Below are 22,373 nucleotides of genomic sequence, written 5' to 3' on the forward strand. Positions count from 1 at the left end.
AACGCGTTTTTTAAAATTGTTTTATGCACACTAGAAGGCTGAGTGGGAGACAAAGGTAAGATTTTAAATTGCACATGTACAAGAGTCAGCATTGATTAAAGGAGGATTTTATTGTACTGTGTTTTGATAATACATGATTTGCAAACCTAACAAACGTTGATCAACATTTCAGAATCTATTTGCAAACCTCATCATCACCTCACAACTTTTACACTCTTGTCTTTTCCATTTTTTCTTTTTCTAACATTTAGTTAACAGAAATCACTCCACACGAAATACCAGTTTGTGCCTCTCTTGGACAAGTTATAACTACTTTTGTGTCATGGATCTTCTGTAAGAGCTATGCGACAAAATGTATCTGTAAAATGTTTCAGAAACACAAAGATGTACAGAAATGTGAAAAATAAAGTTGTAAATGAAATAAGATAAAATTGAAATTCAAAAAGGGCTGATACATATCATTATCTTTAAAATAAGAGACAATCATTAAGATCAAACAAAAGAAATGTACATGCAACTGCTGTGTCAATCCCACCCCTGCCCCCGGATTTCTTCATCCTCTCATATTTTCACTGTAATAACAAGGGCATTAAATTCCTCCAAAGATATCGAAAGATACTGAAAGATATTGAAAATTTAATTCTGAACAATTATACAAACGTTTAACAGCAGTGGCAGCTCATGCCAAATCTCTCAGGGGAGGCCACTATGTCACAAATATGAAAAGATACAAATGTATGTGTAGCTTCTTGTCTTCTAAAAAAAGTAAAGTTATGAATGCAGGATATATAGCCTTGCAATATTTATAACAGTTACAGTGTGAGTCCAACAGTCGGCCACTAGATGGCAACAATGATTATTACAAGGCTGTATATTAGGTGTTCGGACATCATTGAGTTTACTATGTTCAATAATGAATGTGGCTCTACAATGAATAAACATTTCACTGTCATTCATCAGCTCACCCTCAAAGACACAATAAGTGCGATCATAAAGATGATTCATGTTGCATTCCCTGCTGATATTGAAATTCAGCTCGTCTCTCTTTCAAAGCAGCAAAGCGTTCAGTAACCCTCTCATTGAAATCAACCATGTTACTGACAAGTTCCCTTTCCGTTGAAAGCATGACCAGTGCATTTACATGCTGCTGTCCTGTTGCAGTTTGCAGGGATGTCTTGATTCTTTTGAAGGTGGAAGAACACCTCTCAGCTTTAGCTGTTATCGTGGGAGTGATTATGAGGATGTTCAACAGAGTCACAGTCTCAGGAAAAGTCTCCTGGAGGTTGGACCTCTGTATAACCTCATACAGATCCAGTGCACCAGAGCAGCCCCTGAATTCCTGTCCCCTGTAGATGTTGGACAGTTCGTACATGAGCTTGTCCTTGTTCAGCATTGGGTACGCCCTGCTGGTGGAGTCCAGAGCCTCAGTGGGGAAATACCGGCAGTACCGCTCAAACATCTCTGACTGTAGCAGTGTTGCACTCACAAGGAGGTTGGTGAAGGCAAATCTTTCTTTAGTGTGGGACAGGATCGTGTCACAGACCTGTCAAAAAAAAAAAAAAAACTAAAGTAAATATATATGGTATATACAGTAAATACATGTCTGTTGTTGATAACTTGGGAATAATGGAGGTAAAACAAGCAACATTAATGATTTAGGCATGCAGACGTATGTATTGAGTGTTACTAAATTGTCTTTGTATATCGAAATATGGAAGCAAAAAGTTGAGAGAATTGTGATACTTACATACTAACATGTATCTCAAATTGGAAATACAATACTATGTTTAACAGAAGAAGTGGAACTATTCATTCATGTATGTAACTAAAAAAGTGTGTGTTGTTTTAAACCCTGGACTCCAACACTTAAACAGGGATGATTAAAAGTGAAGAATGACAGTACCTCTTTAGTCAGCCTCTGCTTCACTTCTCCTTGTCCTCCAAATATACTGCTCCATCCCCTGCCCTGGCTTTGGTCCCTGGAGGCAGAAACCAAGTGTTTGTCAGTATTGAGTGTGATATTATCACCACCAAAATTTTTAATTTATGTAATATCTTAAAATGCATTTTAAGTGTGTGTTCAAAACAAGACAAATACTAAACAAACATTACACATTATAACATTTAAAGCAGAAGTAAGTGGTCCGGTCGTTTTCGCTAATGCTGCGTTCCAGGCAGGCTTTTGAAATCGTAAATTACAGCTTCAAGTCACAACTTACGACTTTGTAGCGTTTCAGGCAACCCACTCGTGTTTTTCCGACCTGTTTTGCCGGTGAAAGTCACTATAACATCCACTCGTAACTTCCGACCGGTGAACTCGTACCAGATCGAACTGGTACCACTTCACGGTCGGAAAAATACGAGTTTCCTTGAACGCACCATAACAGTCCTCGCCCCTACGTCGCCACATTCACGGCGTTCCTTGGCTGCACACACAGCCCTGCATGCCGTTCTCTCTCCTCATTGGATAAAAACTGTAGGATACGATAAATGTTTTCTCTTCGGCTCAGAGCAGAGCAGAGGGACTGACAGACCCGTGTTTCAGTCCAAACACTCTATGTAAGTGATTGCTGTCGGAAGATATAACTATTTAAGACTTATATTAACACAAATATATCACTTACTTCTGCTTTAATTAAAATTGATTTCCAGTATAATTCAGAAATCACAGTTTTAAAAAAAAAGTTCCTTACAAACATTATGCAGGGGTAGACAATAAGGGAAATTTGCCTTTTGAAGATCACTGGCCCCACCATTCTAACCACTGGCCCAGGACAATAGGTATCGATCCCCATATTAACAAAAAACAACATATCCCAGCCAATTCCTGCGGTCTCGCCATCGAGGCTGTAACTTTCTTATAGGCTATACCAATACCAATAGCCTACTAGAACATTTCCACGATTCTTGACAATTATTCGATACCACGGTTTAAGAAGGACAAAAAAAGTGGTTCTAAATTCACCAGGCTACTTTATTTAATAAATAAATAACAGTTTCACATTAGACTTGTACAGTAGGGGTGTGCATTGACACTGCCCTCACGATTCGATTCGATTACGATTCAGCAGGTAACGATTCGATTCGATTCGATTCTACGATGCATTTTGATGCATTGCAATGCATCAAAATTCTACTGCACACAACACGGCAAATTTTTCATCAGTCATGAAATATTGAACAACAGATTTTATCGGCTGCTATGTATTATCACTCTCCTGTATCTTTGACATAAATGTCATTAAATAAAATAAAATTGAATGGTACAGGTATTGGATATGGGATTTTCAAACCTGAAAAAGAAAACATAAATCACTTCTAGGGCTATGACAGACTACGGGGCTTTTATTTTGAAGGGCCAGATACAGGAAGTCGTGACACTTTCTGTTGTGGTTGTTTTTACACGGCACGGCAGGTCTCTCTCTCTCTGCATCAGAGACCCCCCAGCCTGAGCTCAGTCCCTCCCCCTCCTCTACTGTGTTTATTGGTGATAACGGGCATACTGCCTGTAGTAGCCTAACGGTAAAACCCGACCGGCTTGTTGAATCTCGGACCCAACACGGCTGGACTCACGAGCGATAATTAATTAATTCTCAACCCGACCGCGGGTAGAAAAAAAAAAAGGAAAAAGAAAGCCAGCGGCAACACTGCTACTGCTGGTGCTGCTGCTTAGCATGTAGCTACAGGCTGCGCATGTCGTTGCTCCGGAAACGCCCCCGGAGGTAATTGAAACTTCACAACTTTATTTGAGGCCAGAAAATAAACAGTGACATAATCGATTATGGCACGTTGCCGCATCGATGCTGAATCGTGCATGTCCCGCATTGCAATGCATCGCCGAATCGATTATTCTTGACACCCCTTGCCTCCGCTGTGGTTTAACAATGAAGTAAAAACAGAGTTAAAATGGTAAATATGCCTCAACACAAACATGAAGTTATCACTACTATCCTCCAAGTAGTTCAGTGATATAACTGTTCTCATTCATTCACGTTTAGGCTGTTTCCACAGATTGGTGCAAAACTGACTAATTGTTTCATTTTCAGCTCAGTTTTGCGTTTACACACGTTTTGTTGTTGTTGTTGTTGTTGTTATTATGGTCTAAACGTCACGTGCACCACCGCTGTGGCGCCATAGACTGTATGTGGCGCACACCGAACAGCTGGCGCCCCAGCGCGAGCCCGTGTGTCGTTCGCGTCGGTCCCGACAGGACTCGACCCGACGCGCTGAGGAGGAGGGAAGTTTCATGGTTAATTAAGAAAATGTTTTTTATCGGTTCTTGTGACGACCTTCCATCAGCAGAGCAGAGCGAGTGATCAGAGCGAGCGAGCTGCAGCTGTTTGCAGGTGGTGCTGACGTGCAGGGCACAGCGCTGGCTGCGCACAGAAAGTAGATGTCTCTGTCGTTGAACGGGTCGGGATCTCTTAGCACTAATTACCGAGACGATTTGACAGTTATCATTTCAAACCACAGGGATTTAATGTGAAATTAGATTTATTTATTTACTTGTTTATTTACTTGTTATTGAAAAGTACGTCCGGGCCACCGGGCCATTTATATTGTCGACCCCTGCATTATGCATAAGGTTACATTTGATTGTGACAAGGTTATGCATCAATAAAGTGTGAATAATAATATCTGATCTTACCTTATACTCTGCACATTGTGTATGAATCCCTCGAGAGCACGTTTGATGGAGACAATGTCATTAACATTCTTCTGCAGCTCCTGATCCATCTTGTCAACATGAGACATTATTTGATGAAACAGTTGCAGGAAAAACTGGAAGTCATCATCCTTCAGCGTCCTGAGAAGGCCAGATGCCTCCCGCACTGTGGCGTTATCAACAGAGCTGGATGTCCTGATAGATTGAAAACACTGGATGAGGTTTTCCCGGTTCTGATAAACAGTGTTCACAGTTGTCCAGTTGAAGTCCGACCCAGTGGTTGATGCTCCTGGCAGCCTTTGTGCAACAGTCTGCTGCAGTTTGCTGAGGCGCTCGGATGAATAGGACAAAAATATAGCAATGCCTTCAAAGTCGGAAAAGAAAACTCTGGCTTCTGGGATGTGAGAAGTGGCTTGCTGTATGTCCAGATTCAGCTGGTGTGCGTTGACATCCACATAACGAGCATTTCTGTAATGTTTACGCACCTTTTGCTGCACATCAGTGAGCACTGCCCTCATCACACCGGCTCCGTTGTACGCCTGTGCAATGAGTTTACCTTTGTCATCATTGGTGAAAAGATGCTGCAATCTCTCCAAAATCACACGGGAAATCGATTCAGACGTTGCATCTGAGATGAGGAGGACTTCAAAGAAACGCTCCTGCACTGCATGGTTCCTGTCAATGTACCTCAACACAAGCACCAGCTGAGTCTGTGTGGAAACATCTGTGGTCACATCAGCTTGTATCGCCAAGAATCTCACTGACTTCACCTCCTCCAGGATCTGTTCCTTGGTGACTGCTAGCATGCAATCTAAAAGATAATTCTGCACAGTCTCTAAAGTGTCTTTGAAGACTGTGGCAGTTTTCCAGTGTTCCTCAAACACCTTGTCAAAAGATGCCACAAAGTCAACCAGTCCACGAAAAACCCCTGGGTTGCTGGATCCCTCACTCTCGTCTTTGCCTCGTGAGGCTGACTCAAACACACCACTGAACTTCACACAGTCAATAAGATGGGATAGAACATAATGATTTTTCCACACTTCAAAATTGTGACGACGCAGAGCTACGCTGTTGCTCTCATCTAGCTCTGTGGCATAGTTGACACTTGGAAGCATCATTGTTTCTTGGTTTTTCAAGGCACTCGAAGGATGTTGGGTGTCAGTGATGCCTGTAGATGGAACAGGATGCAGGAATAACAGAACAACACATTAGTCACATCGGAGATACTTTTCCCACTCACGCTAACTCCTCGAAAATCCCTGATTATACAATTTCCCACTTTTGTAGACACCTGTTTACATTTGGTGTCGGTGGTCCTGCTTCTTTAGCTGTCAATGAGCCCTGATCACTAATTGGGTTGAGTTCACCTTGTATGTGAACACAATCAATGCAGGCCTTCCCAGAACAGATTGTACTGCAGAAAACATGATAGGGGATCATGCTACAAAAAGGTGTAATGTGATTTTCCCTCTCCTACTTTATCCTTTGGTGATGCATCAATGGATGTCTTAGGGTAAAAAAAATGTCCTCACTGCAATCCTCAAGAGTAAAGCTTTCAAGAAATATTTAGTCAGTTGATTGTTTGAAATGTTGGGTTGTAGATTGGTGAGGCACAAAAAGTTTCATTTCTTCTGAGACCATCAGCAACAGACAACTCCTGATGAGTACCTTCGTCTTGTGTCTCTTTTAGAGTTTGATCGCTCTGTTCTTTCTGTCCTTTGTGCAGCAGATGCAATGTCTATAACTTCCAGCAGTAATTAATTCTCATCAACCATAATGAATGACAACACACATTGGCTGAAGGTTTTACTTTACTAAATGTAAAATGATATCCATTTTCAATAATACTTGCTTTGTATCCACCAGGTGGTCTGCAGTGATCTCCTGCTCCAAATCACTGTCTTTATTTTCTACTTTTGTATCTTGTCCTTTGACTCTGATCCAGGTTTTTTCCAGCTTATCATATATGTCTGTTTGTGTCTGATTATAAGGAGAACTACCAGATTTTCATGTGTCTCTTAATATTGAACTCAGTCTCCTGTTCACTTTGTGCATCAACCTCCACTCATACAACCTGAAAACTAGTTTCCTCTGTTCCACATCATGTGGCTCTGTTTCATACAGGTAACATCTTCACCTGGTGTTTGCAGGTCTCTCTCTGACCGAGCTGAACTGGTCCCACAGGATGACTGAGACTCCACAGCTTTGAAATGAAGGAAACAGAATATATCATGATAATGATGACGACTGTTGACGTTGCAGCCACAATTCAAATCATGTTTATGTATTTTATAAATCTTACCTCTGTATATGAGAAGATATGCTGTGTCTGATCTGGTGAGGAAGTGTAAATGTTTGTTGTTATTTTCATGCAACAATACAACACGACCACATCAGTAAACACAATAGAAAATAGAATATACATAGAATTTACTGAACATACTTGTAAGGCCTCTGGTTTTTAAACATGTTTTCTTGAATCTGGACGTTTCAAAAGAACAAAGAAAATAAAAGTGTTCACATGTTTTGATTGAAGATTATATTTTTAGTTTTATATTGTACTAATGACTTTGGTAAATTAATTCTCACCTCGTTAACTTGACTGTCATCAAACTCAAACCAGGTTTCATCCTCACTGGACTTGATGGTAGCTGTGTAATGTCCACCACTCAGACTGCCCATGTGATCCACCATCCCATACAGTTTGTACTGTTTGTTCTTTTTCGCCAACAATGAATCCTATATAAAGAGATTTTAAAAGCAAACATAAAAAACAACAGTGGCACCAGCCATTTCATATCGTCTAAAAGGTATTTTGGGAAATATGTTGATCCACTCCAGTGTCTGTTGGTTAAACATGAAGCTACAACCAGTGAGTGATACACCAAGAAGTAACATCAAGCCTGGTTCTCTCCAAAGCAAACAACTTCCTTCTACATCAAGTTAAGAAGTTCACTGGAAAATCTATTAAGTCTATTCAAGAAATTATAAGGTTAAGATTAAAGAGCAAAATGTAGGCTACTAAACCATCCTCCTCCACAGTTAGATCAACAAATTGAGCCAGCCCCTGCTGACAAATGCCAACCCCTCCCACAAACGGCTATTGTCCAATCCTACGTTAGCAACCGTAACTATAGGCCTGGCAAGCTTTCGGCAGTGAGTCATTACGTTTCCTTTGTGGACACATTTTGAGACTAGGACGAAAAACATTTGTTTGTAGGATGTTGTTATTCAGGGTATCCGCAGGGTCTTGAAAATTATTAAAAAAATAAGACCCTTAAAAAGTATTTAAAAGTATTTTCACGACTTTATAATAATAATATAGGCTACTTGAAAGGTATTTTTTCTGAATTAGCTGTCCAAGAGTTTTGAGTCCTAAAAAACATTGTGAAAGTGTGTGAATTTATTCATTTTATTAAAAAACAAAGATGAACCGGTACATAAAATAGAAAAGAAGATTGTTGTTTTTGTTTTTTGAGAATGAGAATTGAGAATTTTTTTTGATAAACGTTGCCTTTGATTTATTATCCCAGCCTATTTTGAATTCTGTTGTATCATAGTGGTCTATGCGCGTCGCCAGACACTTTTTACTGGGGCACGTGCGTGCGCTGTGCCCCACTGTAAAATTCTCAATAAAATTTCATGAATGAGTCTATTTTTCATCACAGAATAATATCCATCCCCCTGCGCTATATGACTGACCTGACGCGTCTAGTTGACAGCTCCTTTTTTTTAAAAAAAAAAGCACTTTTAATGATAAAGTCACGTCAAACCAGCCATTCCCATTACGAGAGCCAAATGCCTGACGCGCGAGTCCGCGACGATCTACTGGCACTGACGCATATGTCTTAATATGGAACTCAACATGAGAGAGAAACTTCCAAAGCGTCACCAGACGAGAAGTTGAGCCAGGTTTAACTTTAGGGTAATTAGCTATGACGCGGTTAAGCGGCAACCGGTGGCAACCTGTCAGAATAGAGATGTCCGTCGGCTGCCTTTTTGATCGAACTTTGACGTCAGTCACGTGACGAGCGGCCAAAGCGGCTGAAAATATTTGCCGTTTTGGGAGCTGTCTTGTCTGACGCCCACCCTCGAGCGTTTTTGACGCTTTGGAAGCTTTTGGTGTGTACGCACAGTTACCTTTGTCTCTACTTGTAATGTCTCTGGTACGTCCACACAGCGGTTTGATTTGACATGTGATTTGGTGTAGTTGTCAAAGTCAAACCTCTTGAGGAGCAGAATCAGGATCTGGGGCGATTCATCCATCTCACATTTCTAACACAAGAGTATACAGAGAGTATAATGAACATTCAGTATTACAATCCAATATAAAGTGTTCAATGGGCTTCATGCACAGCTCTACTACTTCCTGAATTAAGCCAGCTCCTTTGTTTCCTGTCTTACATTATTGGACCAACTGATTAATCCAGCTGTGTTTGACCTGCCAACAATGGTCAGACACACCTGGATTAATCAGTCGGTCCAATAATGTAAGACAGGAAATAAAGGAGCTGGCTTAATTCAGGAAGTAGTAGAGCTGTGCATAAAGCCTATTGCTGTATGAAGTGTCTAGAGTTGTGTAGTTGTTAATTTTAAACATTAATCCAGTGCTCACACTTGTTGCCTCTGTTTTTATCCCACATGCGTTGCAGTACACCATGTTGTCTCCACTGTATGATTTTGACTGGAAATATTTTTTGAAGCCTTCTTCCTGTGAAAACACAGATTTAATAAATTGGATTATTAAGGTCAAGTTATCATGAAAACATCACAATAAAAGTACTTGACACATACCACGCTGTAGGCTGTTCCTTCAGTGTTTCTAAATGACAGTGGAAAAGTCCAGAAAGGTTTTGTCTCCTCATTGGTCATGTGGCATTTAGTGCATTCAGTTGTGTACTTCAACTTCCCCTGGAAAAGCTTGGGAAGACAAAAGATGATTTTTACCACACATCATTCTCCTGTAAATATTTCAGATTATACACATGTCCTCACCTCAGAGACTTGTGAGCTCAGCTTCTGTAAAATCAGCTCCAGACATTCAGCTGCATCATGTTGTTGATAAACTGTATTAAAAAAAAAAGTAAAGAGTAATTAAACAGAATCTAACATATTAATGTCATCAATGAATCTCAGTTAATTCAACGCTGAGGTGACTTTCTTATTCATTGCTCTTTTCTGTTTGTTTCTGGTTATTTTCCATCTCACCACTTCCAATATCAAGTGTTGATGTGATCGCTTTTGTTCCACTGGTTTTTATCCTCAGATCTTTAAAGAGCTTCATCAGCTCCAAATCTGTCCTGTGATGTGGATCCAGTCTATAAGAAGACAGTAGTTTATCAGTGAATAGTGACAGCTGTGCTATCTCACTGATGGAGTTTTGTGTGCTTGAAACATCTAAATATTCCAAATTAATCAAATTATCAGACAACAGAACAGGCTATTACATTACAATTTCACTTAATACTTATTATCTATTTAAAGCAGTTAAATTACAAACTTGTCATGGACCGCAGGAGTCATGGAGAGAACTTGCAGGACACTGTTGAGGTAACATGTGCGTCCTTGGTTCTTCAGGCCATAAGGACGTCTATGTTGTTCAACAACTTATAGAGAAACACACTGATGTTACACCATTTCACCAGCGAGGACCATGCCAAAACAGTGTGAGTTTAAATATTTAATGAATGGAATACTTAAGTGGAGTGGATGACTACGGCATGGCGGGGGTGGGGGGAGGGGGTGGAGAGGGGGGGGGGGGGGGGGGGGTCGGCTCTGCTGACCTGGATGGGTGAAGTGGTCGCTGGATGAGCGAGACACAGGGCGGAGGTTCTGTCTCAAATCCATTCCACTTGAGCTGGATGCATGCCCCCGGATGATGCTAGGTTGGAGGGTAATTTGTCTTTTTGGGCCCATTTCGTCTCTTTCTCTTCTTGACTCTGCCCAGAAAATAAAGTCTTCTTTTATGTAGGAGAACAATTCACCTTTCTTTAGCCTCTGCATTTGACTGAGCCTCTACATCTTCATTTAGTACAAGATATGTGTTTCTTACTGACACAAAATCAGTACAGTGTATCAGAAACTGGTTGGCTCTTCTTTGCCAGATCAGTTTGTATACATCTCACTTTTTCCTCAGGTCAGGGGCTGTAACACAGAAATGATCAGACACCAACACTGATCTTGTAGTACAAGGTCTGGACCAAGAGGTGGCGCCATCAGTGCAAACACTGATACTCCAGCTCTGAGGCTGTCGGCCTATGCAGCAGGTAGTAACTGCTGTAGGATGTGTAGATGTAAATTAAGTTACAGTAAATATTCTATATTTCATAGTTTATATCTTCAGCCTTTATATAAAACAGGGTTTTTATACACAGTTAATATATGTAAATTTGATGTTAAAGCTCCTTTGAAGTAAGTGACATCATGCAGCAGTTTAGATGAAAACTGCAAAAAGAACATAAGCATGTAACCCTAACGTGTTACTGTAATTTGATTTCTTTTTTAGTAACGGAGTAATATAACACATTATAATTTCTAAAATGGTAATATGATTATAGTTACAAGCACAGATAACTATAAGTTACCATTGCCAGTCTCTCCACTCCACTCCCTTTAAGCACCCGTCCTCGGATACAGTGTCGGCCTGCTCCGCTGTAGGTTGTTATGTTTGTTTGGTGTTTGTTTGTGGCTATGTAGTAAATAGTAATGTAACTAATTACATTTGAAATACAGTAATCAGAACAGTAAGTAGATTACTTTAGAGTAATAAGTGATTTAATTACTTTTCCAGAGTAATGTGCCCAACACTGCTCATGGGATTTCTTGGTTTCTCTCATCAAACTCATCAAATACACAATCCAACAACTCCAAAACGCTCTGGTGGAGAAGTTGTGACCTGCACATTCACCACGCTATGAGATAATAACTGAACGTTACCAGACAGAGTTGTTTTACAGGTAAATGTAGAGACTGCTTGTTGAAAAACTGCCCCCGACTGGAACACACATCAGCGGTTTTGCATGAATTTACCTCTAAAACTCTGTCTCGTAACATTCAGTTATTATTTCATAGTGTGGTGAATGTGCAGTTCACAACTTTTCCACCAAAGCGTTATTGATTTTATATATCCTACCTCTGTATGTGAAAAGATATGCTGTGTTAGATCCAGTGGTGAGGTGTTGTTGTTGCTTCAATAAAACAATACAACACAACAACATCAGTAAACACAGTAGAAAATATAATATATAAATAGAATGTATACTGAACATACTTGTTAATCCTTTTCAAACATTTTTCCATGAAACTGGATGTTTCAAGAGAACAGAGAAGAGGGAAGTTGCAACAAATTTTAAATGAAGATTATATTCTTATTTTTACTGTAGCCTACTAATGACTGTGATAAATTCATTCTCACTTTTCCAACATCGGTCTTTAAACCCAAACCAGGTTTCATCCTCACTGGACTTGATGGTAGCTGTGTAATGTCCAACTCTCAGACTGCCTATCCCCACCATCCCACACAATCCTTACATACCGTGTTCTTCATCTTTGTGGGGACGTTCCTGGGATGGTGTTTTTGAGCCCATCCTCTCTATTCTTGATTTTGTTCAGAAAATAAAGTGAATTTTTTCAAAAGAATAATTAATATATCTTTAGCCTTTGATTGAGCCTCTTCCTCCTCAGTTAGTACAAGATTTGCGTTTCTTTCCTGTCGTTGAATGCATAAACCGGCCTTAATCTTTTCGGGTAAAAAAGAAAAATATTCCGCGCAAATGGCTATACAACCCAAAGGATAACACAAGCCCTCATTTAAAAACTGGAGTTTGCACCTGTTACCAGTTTCTCTAATACTCTTGAGTAGATCACGCAAACCGTCGCTGCAGCTTCTTATCTCTAAGATCACTACTGAAGTTGCTCAGTGGGGAACAGGTGCATCACCATCATATTGTGTAGCCGCATGTGATGAATAATGATTGTCAATCGGATATCAAACGAGGACAGAACAGGAGTTGGCTAAAGAAAATTACAACATTAATCAAACTGCTGCTATCATCAATCTCTAAGTCTAAGTAAATTGAAAACCGGGATCATAGAATAAAACCATAGGCTACATACCAGCGGCTGGTCATCCCACACTGAGGTCAGTCAGGTTGAGTAAGGAGGATTTTACTCCCTCTGTCTCCACCTCTGATTGGCTGTCCGACGTCACGACAAGAGTCTGCCAGGTAGATAACTATTGGGTGCTGTTTTTAAAGCTGCACATGCTGAAGATAACAGCAACATTTTGTCACATTTAGCTTCAAACCATGTTTTTAAAAAGTGGTGTGACTTTTTGAAAGTCACTTTTTGGTACAATATTTGTTAAATGTTAAATCTAAATGTAAATATTAAATCTAAATCTAAATATTAAATCTAAATCTAAATCTAAATATTAAATCTCACACAAATGTAGTATATTTTCATGTAGGACATCATGTTCACAATTTCTATTAATAAGAATATTTGTTTACTGTAAAACCATTGAGCATTTTCATGAAGAAGAGAGGAGAGAAAGTAATAGGCCTAATCGTTATTTTTTGATCGTCTTCTTGACAAATAAAACACCACATCAGGAGGAATATGGTGAATTATTAAGCTACAGGTCAAATGTATTGCAGTTGTCTTGTTGTATACGGAAGCGTATTGCATTCACTTCAGTAATTTATTTTTTGGTTTGTTTTTCGGGGTAGGCTAATTATTTCTGTTTTTCTGAGTAGGCTAATTCATTTTTTGGCTTCTTTGTTTTTAAATACTTTTTTCAGTTGTTCTGACAAAAAAAAAAAATCTGTTTTTCGTGGTAATTATTTTCCTCTTGTTTTTCGGGGGGGGGGTGTTCTGCAGTAAAGCCTCCAGCCCTCCACATCATCACAATCTATTAGCCTACAGTAGCTTACTCCTATGAGATACATCCATGGATATGCTCCACAAAAAATACAGTAGGCTAGTACTATCACCGGCATTGTAGATTTTCAAAGGAAAACCCCACTCATTTTACTAATTTTCACTGTGTTCCCAGTAAATTCAGATTTAACTAGCCTACCTGTTACATCACCTCAGAGAGTGTCACTCAGAAAATAGAGCAGCCTGATTTAGCACCTTTATTTTGAAATTAGGCCTTACGTTATTGCAGGTGGGAGCTTCTCGCTGGATTTTGAAATCTCAGAAAAATAGTTATAGCTGCTGCACAGCGATGTGTCGGGTCCGGGCTATTTTTTGGCAAATTTAGACCTTGTAATGTTCACTTTGCACCAGTTGAGGATTGAACCTGCAACCACTTGAACCAAAGACCATTGTCTCTGGCACTGAGCTAATTGGCTAATGACAGTGCTACAGTGGCTTCACAAATTGAGTAAGCCATTCACTGTTGTGCAGGCAGATTTGAAACCACTGTAAAAAGAGGTAAAATTCTGATAGCCTATGAATTTGTTAAACATCGACTGTGACTCTAAGATTTTGTTTTGTTTGGGTTTGTTGGGTATTGAACCCACATCCTCTGACACCAAGAACCAGTTAACTCACTGAGCTAACTGTCTGGTAGTGAGACCAGTTGGGTGTCTTCTCAAATAGACTCAGGGAGTCACTATCCGGGCAGCTGTTGTCAAGGCAGATTTCAAAAAATCTGTCAAAATGTCACAAATTATAATATCTAAACAAAAATCTGTTCCGTTCAAAAAACTGCAACCCCCCCCGGCTTCCTCTGGGGGCTGGTGTCAGAAGGGAGCATTCTCCATAGATCCCAATGTTAAAATCGCCGACTTTACATCCTCAATAAACATGTTAAAAGCCTGGTGTCAGCACGTTTTTTCGTCTCAATCGATAGTTTCTACCCCCGCACACACTCTGAGGGGGGTGAATTTTTTTTTAACTCTACCGTTTTACTGTTATTAGGTTAAAACCAGGCTGAAACTTGTGCACACCGGCACGGACGGACAGGTGCGTAGGAGAAGACCAGGTGGTCGAGGAACATGAGAAAAAGCTCCCGCACACTGTCATCACTTGCAGAGGTTTTATTGAACAACGTTTCGGTCCTGAGACCTTCGTCAGGTTCTAAAAGATGGTAAGAGAGGTTCTTTTAGAACCTGACGAAGCTTTTTCTCACTGTTATTAGGTTAAAACTCTGGCCAATTAGGGCGCTGAAACGTTGAGTGACAGGTCCGAGCAGCTCCGTGGACAGCTGCTTCGAGGCCAGTGGGCGGGTTCTCGGCTGGTAAATCCAACATGGCGCTGTTCAGGCCGCCATATTTGAGTCACAAAAACAACTCCCCAAAACCAATGGGTGACGTCACAGGTGCTACGTCCATTCTTTTTACAGGGTGCGTTCGAGATGAGCCAGGCGTGACCAGCGCACAATGCATGCCGGTTAGATTTGTGTCCGACTTGATCCCGACTTGCTCTGACGTCATGCACGCGCCTGCAACGATAACCTCACGAGATCAAGGCGGCCGCAGTTTTTAGAGCCAGGCGCCGCAGTTGCTCTCCACCGACTGCTACCAAGGGGGTAGATCGGACTACACGCAAGCGTAGCTCACAGTCGGCCATATGAGGACGGGCAACTTGCTCTGACTCTGGCTGCAGTTACAGTGCAGTAGATAGGTGATCCAGTCATCTGCACTAAAAAAACGATTCATAACTCTGTGAAAATATCAGTATGTAGCTATTACTTTAACTATTTGCATAATGTCACTATAATGTTACTTTTACAAAAAAAAAATACATTATTAAAATTATCCGTGATTCTAAATATGCTGCATCATAACTGCATAAACGTTCATAAAAATCAAACCGTTTTGAAATCGGACAAAAACTGAGCAAGTTATGGTCATTATAGCAGAACATGCACCATAGGCTTAATGCTCTGAGGGAGAGAGTTGCCCGTCCCAAGATGGCCGCCGTAGCCTACTGGCTACGCTTTGTCATTGGGAAACAGCTGCGGGTGAGCCATCTAGTTCTTATATATATCTATGACTGCAACCGCCAAGGCCGTAGCTACCATTGAGGACACCGAGGTCATGACCTCGGTATTTTTTTCGGCCTAATGAATGAAAAAAAAAAAAAAAAAAAAAAGTGCAAAGTATTAGGGAGGACAGATGGAAGGTGACTGAGTGACTCTCCTCTCTTGTCCAAACAATTCCGGTAGGCCTATAATGCTCTTGTTTATTGACGCCCTCACGTACGCTGGTGTTTGTTTACTGGTCGCGGGGAAAAGGGCGATTCATTCGGAAAAAGCGAGTGATACAGCGCGTCGCGGAGCCTGCGTGCATGGAGGAGAAGGCTACTGAGTGAGTTGGTTGGCTCTAGATAAACTGCTCTTTCCAACCAGTTGTTACACTGTAAAGGTTTCGTACATACGTGCACTTGTATTATTTCGGGACGGAACCTCATGTATGCGGAGAAAACAGCTGTTTAATAGCGTCAATTTAGCGCTGTTTGCTGTCTGTGTCCTGCACTATGCACTAGTTGAGCTAAGTGGGGGAGAGAGACCTCTTTCCTGCAGATACTATTGAGGGGGCATCTACTGCACTGTCCATTCTTCCATCAACTTTATGTGAAAAGCACAGTGACATGATACATTTTATGTTTACAGACAGGGGAGTCACTAAGTTTTAAGGACAGGGGGGGCTTAGCCCCCAGGAGATGCACAAGATGTGAGCATATGTGGTGCACGAGCACAAATATTTGACAAACAAAGACTGTGAAATTTTTTCAAAAAAATTTTGGACAGATTTAACAAAGAGCATACGGTGTAAAGTTTAGGCAACCATTAGTTTTATTTCAGTCTTTTTTATTTATTTAAAGAAAGCTAAGACCTGTGAGATTACTACAGACATGTCTGGAGTAGGCTACAGTAGAAAATGTAAATTTTTCATCTCTGACTAGTAAGAATACTAACAAAAATCACATTAGAGTAAAATCTACCTTTGAATCATGGGATATCAGGCAAATTAATAAGTGATGTGTAGGCTAACTGTAAAAGTAGATGCTAAAAAAAATGAACCTGAGCAATTTTGCAGCTGTTTTATTATCAGAGATACGTATGTCCAGGTGGAATTTGACCTTTGGAAAACTAATTAGGCTATATTTCACTAATAGCCAGTGTCATAATATTCACTCCATCCAAATACAACTGTTTTTGGCTCATTTTGATTTCACCTAGACCTCTTCATATTTTCCCATTCAAAGAAGAACATACAACCGAAATGAAGTTTGACACCAATATTTTACTCATAAAAAATATGCATAGAAATGTGAAATACCACACAAACCAACAACCAAAATTTGCTGCAACAAGGAGCAGTCAGATGTATGTTTGTGGTAACTATAAGGAAAAGCAAACAAACTTCCTGGGCCTGTTTCAAAGTGAGGAACACAGCTGACGCTCCAGAAGGAAGTCACCCAAAGATAGTAGGCTATAGCTATGGTAAAAAAAAGAGTGCACACTTCACCCTAGAAACCTGTTCATCTTTATGTTAACAACCAGGACCTTCACATTGCATTTCAGACTCTTTTTTTTTCGAGCTGGAATTAAACTTTATAATATAATATTTTTGCTACTCTGTGGCTGCTACGAATGTGAGGAGCTAGTCTCCTGTTTGTAATAGGTGGTGTGTTCTCATCAGAATTCAGTGAAGTTGGGTCTTCTCTGGATGATCACTAGTGATGATAATATCATAAAAATGGCATTAATCTAATATGATGTGTGTAGTTTTTATCTGTCAAAGTGCACCAGATTGAAGCCTTTTAATATAAAATTGCCCCAAATTTCTGACGCCACCCCCCCCCCCCCCCCCCCCCCGCACCACGATTATGACCTCGGTATTTCAAAAATCCTGGCTACGGCCCTGGCAACCGCCTGCAAGCCTCAGGGCATGATGGGAAACGCACCGGATCATGAGCTGATTGGCTCTTAGTTAGGACTGCAAACACTACGTGTTGTTGTATAATGCTAGATTATATGAATTTCATGTTGTAGGCCTATACTGCTTAAAAAAATATTCACACTGAATCAAACTTATATCCTGAGAAATATATTGGTTATTTATTGGACAATTGCAGTACAGCATAAGAAATATATATTTCAGTGACTTCCTATTTGTATTGACGGCGGCTGGAAACTGTCCGACTTGACTGCAGCCTTTTATTTATTTTATTTTATTTTTTTCACTATTCACTACTTATTTTAGGCTACTCTTATTTATTTACTCACCTGGATCTTTCTATGCTCCTTAACAGGCGGGAAAGGTGCGGGAAGCTCTTGTGTGTCCTGTCTTGTGTGTTTTGTGTATCCTATTGTGAATGACTACTATGTCTGTTTTTATCTTGTAGGCTATGAAGCCAAAGATGAATTTCAATTCTATCACCGCCCGCTGCTGCTGCCGCCTGCTCTCGCCGACCGTCCAGACGAGGCGCAGTTCATCTCGAACGCACTTACAGTCTATGGTGTGCACGTGTCTCAGACGTTTGATTGACGGATGACCCAATATCAGTGGCTGATGAATCGTGAGCAGGCTGTATAAGCCGTGCGCCTGCATTATCCAAAAACAAAAAAAAAATCCCCCTTTCATCCCGGATTTAGGCCTACTCAAAAATAGAATTTTGCACAAAGTTTGGCCTAGGCTACATCATCAGATGAGTTAGCCTATTACACAAATTTTATGACCAATGGGCTCAAATTCAATACAGCTTTAAAAATGTCTCTCTTACGTTGACTGCAGTTGTTCCCATGAGAGCAGAATTCAAAATGTTCTAGAAAATTCAGTTTTTGTGGTAAAATTCTGATATTTGCCGACTTTACATCCTCAATAAACATGATCAAAGCCTGGTGTCAGAACGTTTTTTGGTCTCAATCGATAGTTTCAAAACTGTAGGCCTACATGCTACATTTGTTTTAAATGTACTGGGACTGGACCTCTGTGCAAAAACAAAAAATCCTCAGAAAAACAGAATTACCCGGGAAAAATAAACCAAAAAATAAATTACTCAGAAAAACAAGATTATTTTTTTTTATTTATTCAAGTGAATGCAATAGCTTCCGTAGTTTTTCAATTTAATCATGACAGTGTTTCGCATATCATATAACAGTTCAGGTAGCCTATAGCTAGGCTACAGGTAGGTAGCCTATAACTGTTTGAATCCATATGGGCTTGGATAATGTTCGGATAAATGCTGATGCACATTCATTCACGAATTGCAGTGCTTAGTTTTCAGTCGTTACCGCAATAACAATTGAGAGTTAGTGGAAATTAAGGCTATTAAACACAGCGGGCGGCGGTGTGATTAACTGCAAGTTCTTCTCGAGCTTTCCGTAGTTTATTGTGCAGTGTGGTTCAGTCTGTTTTTGTTCCACTGAGTCTTGTCCTGTCACCTCCGTCTCCTCCAGGCAGCTTCAGCAGAATGTGGATGTTAGACATGTGTATGATCCCGTAGGACAACAGCAGGTCGGATTCCTCCAGCGTCTCTTGTCCGAAGACCATCCGGATGTCAGCCTCTAGCAAGAAATACACAGTCAGGGTCTGTTCAGAATGGGTTTGGTTCGCCTTGTTTCTTCACGGACTGGCACACACTTCTGGTTGTTTTATTTTTCCTCCTCCTGACTCTATCAATCGAAGTGAGTCAACTATTTTGAATCATTTCTCCACATGTCTGTGAATGTTAATTTGACTATGTTATTAAAATTAGAGAGGAGATGTTGTAGGCTATAGTTTTCTCTTAGCCTGCTTTTATTTTATTTATTTATTTATTTATTTATTTAAAAACTACGGCCACATTGAGATTTTTTCCCACAGACTTAAAGTCATACGAGGCTGTAACGAGAAAAAGAATAATAATTTTACGAGAATGAAGTGGCAATTTTATGAAGAAAAAAGCAGCGACTTCCTCCAGGTCCGCCTGGTTCTTTCTGCGGGACAGATGTATTTTCTTGCCTATTTTCTCTTTCTTCAAAGTCCTGACACTGATGGCAATGCGCTGATGTGCCAAAGCCTCACTATGTGGTAGGATTCGTGGTAGGCTAGGCCCTTGAGAAAAGCAGCTGTCTGCCACATCTTTCCCAGAGAAGCTCAATAGCCTACTGAATTGGTTGCTGTTGTCAGTACCGGTATTGCTACCGACTGTAATATTATGACTTTATTCTCGTAAAATTATGACTTTTTTTCTCGCTATAATATGACTTTATTCAGAAGTAGGCTAGTACAGTACAATTTCATTTTAATGAGGGTTAACTGACCTCAGAATTTATAATTACGTTATATGTGGTTAATAATAGGCTATAACACGACCCTAGATAATAATGATGAAAGAGGTTGAACGTACCTACACCTATGTCTAGTTTTTTAATAATCTTCTCTTTCACCTCCAGTACCGTCATGTTCTTCATCTGCTCTGAAGTTTCGCACACGTCGATGATAATCTCCTCTCCTCTGGGTCCAAACACTTTCAGCTGGATCATTTTGGTGGTGACACTCCAAGGACTGAGTAGATGTGGATGTGTTCTTCAGCTGCAAACGACCCGGCCGGTAGAAACCTACACTTTGATCCGATTTGGACACGAAATGAGTCATCTAGGCCAAATGAAAATCACGTGACGTGAGCAGTGAAACGATCGCCGAGCCTGTAAACGTCATTATTGTTTTCGCTGGAGAGCGAGAAGGCAATACGTTGCAAAGTCAGAGTGATTCAAGACAAGTGACCAGCAGAGTGTAAAACAATTACGAGGACAATTTAGGACTGAGGAGGATTTTTGATTTTTGGACCACACAGAAATATAACCAGGAACTGAGAGGTGAGGGCGTTTTTCACAACTGACTCAAAGACAGCCTATACAAAGCAAAACTTTTGATAACTTAAGCCTTTTCTGTCAACAATAAAACAGCAACATGTCAACTGAAGAGAAGTGTTATGACCCGGCAGACACCACTCTTCAGCTTGTTGATGGAGATGATGACATGGATTGTAAGTATCTAAAGAACTAAAGCATTAATCTGAAGTCAGCCATCAATAACACGGTTTTTTGTGTTTGTGTTGTAGTTGAATGCATGGATTACAAGTCTCGCAGAGCAAAGATGTCCTGTGGACACACCGTCACTCCCATGTCTCTGACCAACTACTGTCGCTGGTTATTGGATGGGGTAAAGTATTATTGAAATTTACTTAATTATTTAATTTGACTCTTGAGGTAGGCTATAAGAATAAAAAAGCATTTATTGGAAGTGGCTACATGGTAAAAAAAAAAAAAAAAAAAAAAATCCTCCATTTTACTGCATCCTCCAAAAGATTTGGCGGATTATTTGTCATTATTGAAATTTATTATCCGCTCCAAAGAAAATTCAGCTGGTTAACCACACAGTGGTTACTTATTGCTTCAAATCATTCATCTGTTCTCCTAGAACTGTAATGTGCTTCAACTCAGTGGATCGTGACCGTCAGCTCTTTGATTATTATTAGAACATACTGGCATGACATAGGCTACTGAATTCTCGTCATTTTCACTTCAGTTTATAAGCATCAACATGTAACTTGTGCAATGTCTCATTTATGTAAATTTACTGATCTTTCATTAATTTCAGTCCAATCTGTGCCCACAGATTACAGATTGCTGTACAGTAAATGAAGTACTGTAATTTAGGTGTCCCCAAATTAAACTCACAAATGATTTTCTTTTCATCTCTCAGGGAAAGACCAGCTTTGTGTGTGGCCAAACTGACTGCAATGTTGAGTGGCCGTATGAAGAGGTTCGTAAAAAGGCTCTTCTCACCCCTGAGGAAATGGAGTACTTTGAAAAGAAACTGTTTCAGAAAGCAGCCTTTGATTACATGGACGTCAAGAAAGTATGTTATGTATCTCAATTACTTAATTATTCTTCTTCAAAATCTGCTTGTTAAAATGTTACTCACCTGTAAAAGAAAGGTGAGTTTTAACAAGGTTTTTTCATCCAACAGTGTCCTGGCTGTGAGTCCTCTGTGGTGAGGACTGACCTCAACAATCTAAGGGTCTGCTGCGCTCTGTGCACAGCTAACAAAAGTAAGATATATGAATTCTGCTGGCAGTGTACGAGGCAATGGAAAAAACCATCTCCACATTCAGATCGCTGTGCATATGATGACTGCAGCAGTAAGCCACTACAGATACTGAAAACCTGTCCAGACGTCATCTTTCAGTCTGTGAGGGGCGTCACCGGATGTCCGTCTGTCCGTGCCTGTCCCACATGTGGTTTCCTGGTTGAGCATGATGGAACAAAATGTAAGAACGTCGTGTGTCCACGGTGCAGGAAGGAGTTTTGTTTTGTGTGTCTGAAACTGACAGGAGAGTGTTTGAAAACAAGAGAGCTTGGTTATTTCACACAGTGCTCCAGTGGAGTTGCCCCCAGGCAGACCTCTATGCCTGTGTGGAAGAAGAAATAATGTAAACAACAGTGTGTAGTACAAGTGCACCAATATATTAATACATATTTGTAATGCATGTCTGTACTGATACACCTGAATGCAGTAATGCAGTCACCTTAAGGTGCTAATAAACAAAAAGAAACAAGCTTTTAAATTAAACGGGAATTTTTCTGAGCTGGTGTCTGTACAAAAGGAAATCAAACAGGAAATCAGGAGAGCTAAATTATCTTATAATCGAAAACTAGAAGACAAGCTTAGCAACAATAACCTGGGTTCACCATGGGACAGTA

The 22,373-nt window shown here is 40.2% G+C and overlaps 2 protein-coding genes across 2 annotated transcripts; one reads left to right on the forward strand and one right to left on the reverse strand.

Annotated features, from left to right (window-relative positions):
- Nucleotides 1–988: 988 nt before the first annotated feature.
- On the reverse strand, nt 989–20,150 carry LOC146960483 (52 kDa repressor of the inhibitor of the protein kinase-like). Its single transcript, XM_085772340.1, has 8 exons — nt 20,015–20,150; nt 19,068–19,190; nt 9,662–9,732; nt 8,807–8,941; nt 7,256–7,405; nt 4,649–5,658; nt 1,904–1,979; nt 989–1,543 (listed from the first exon to the last, which is right to left on the reverse strand). The coding sequence occupies exons 1-8, from the start codon at nt 20,148–20,150 to the stop codon at nt 989–991; spliced, it is 2,256 nt and encodes a 751-aa protein (XP_085628466.1).
- Nucleotides 20,151–20,577: 427 nt separating this feature from the next.
- Nucleotides 20,578–22,101, forward strand: LOC146960484 (uncharacterized). Its single transcript, XM_085772339.1, has 4 exons — nt 20,578–20,653; nt 20,729–20,829; nt 21,373–21,528; nt 21,640–22,101. Exons 1-4 carry the CDS (start codon nt 20,578–20,580, stop codon nt 22,099–22,101), a joined length of 795 nt encoding a protein of 264 aa, XP_085628465.1.
- Nucleotides 22,102–22,373: the final 272 nt, after the last annotated feature.

The sequence above is a fragment of the Trachurus japonicus genome, unplaced genomic scaffold, assembly GCF_045865225.1.
Source record: "Trachurus japonicus isolate A0001 unplaced genomic scaffold, Traja_1.0 AP030306.1".
Classification (NCBI taxonomy): domain Eukaryota; kingdom Metazoa; phylum Chordata; class Actinopteri; order Carangiformes; family Carangidae; genus Trachurus; species Trachurus japonicus.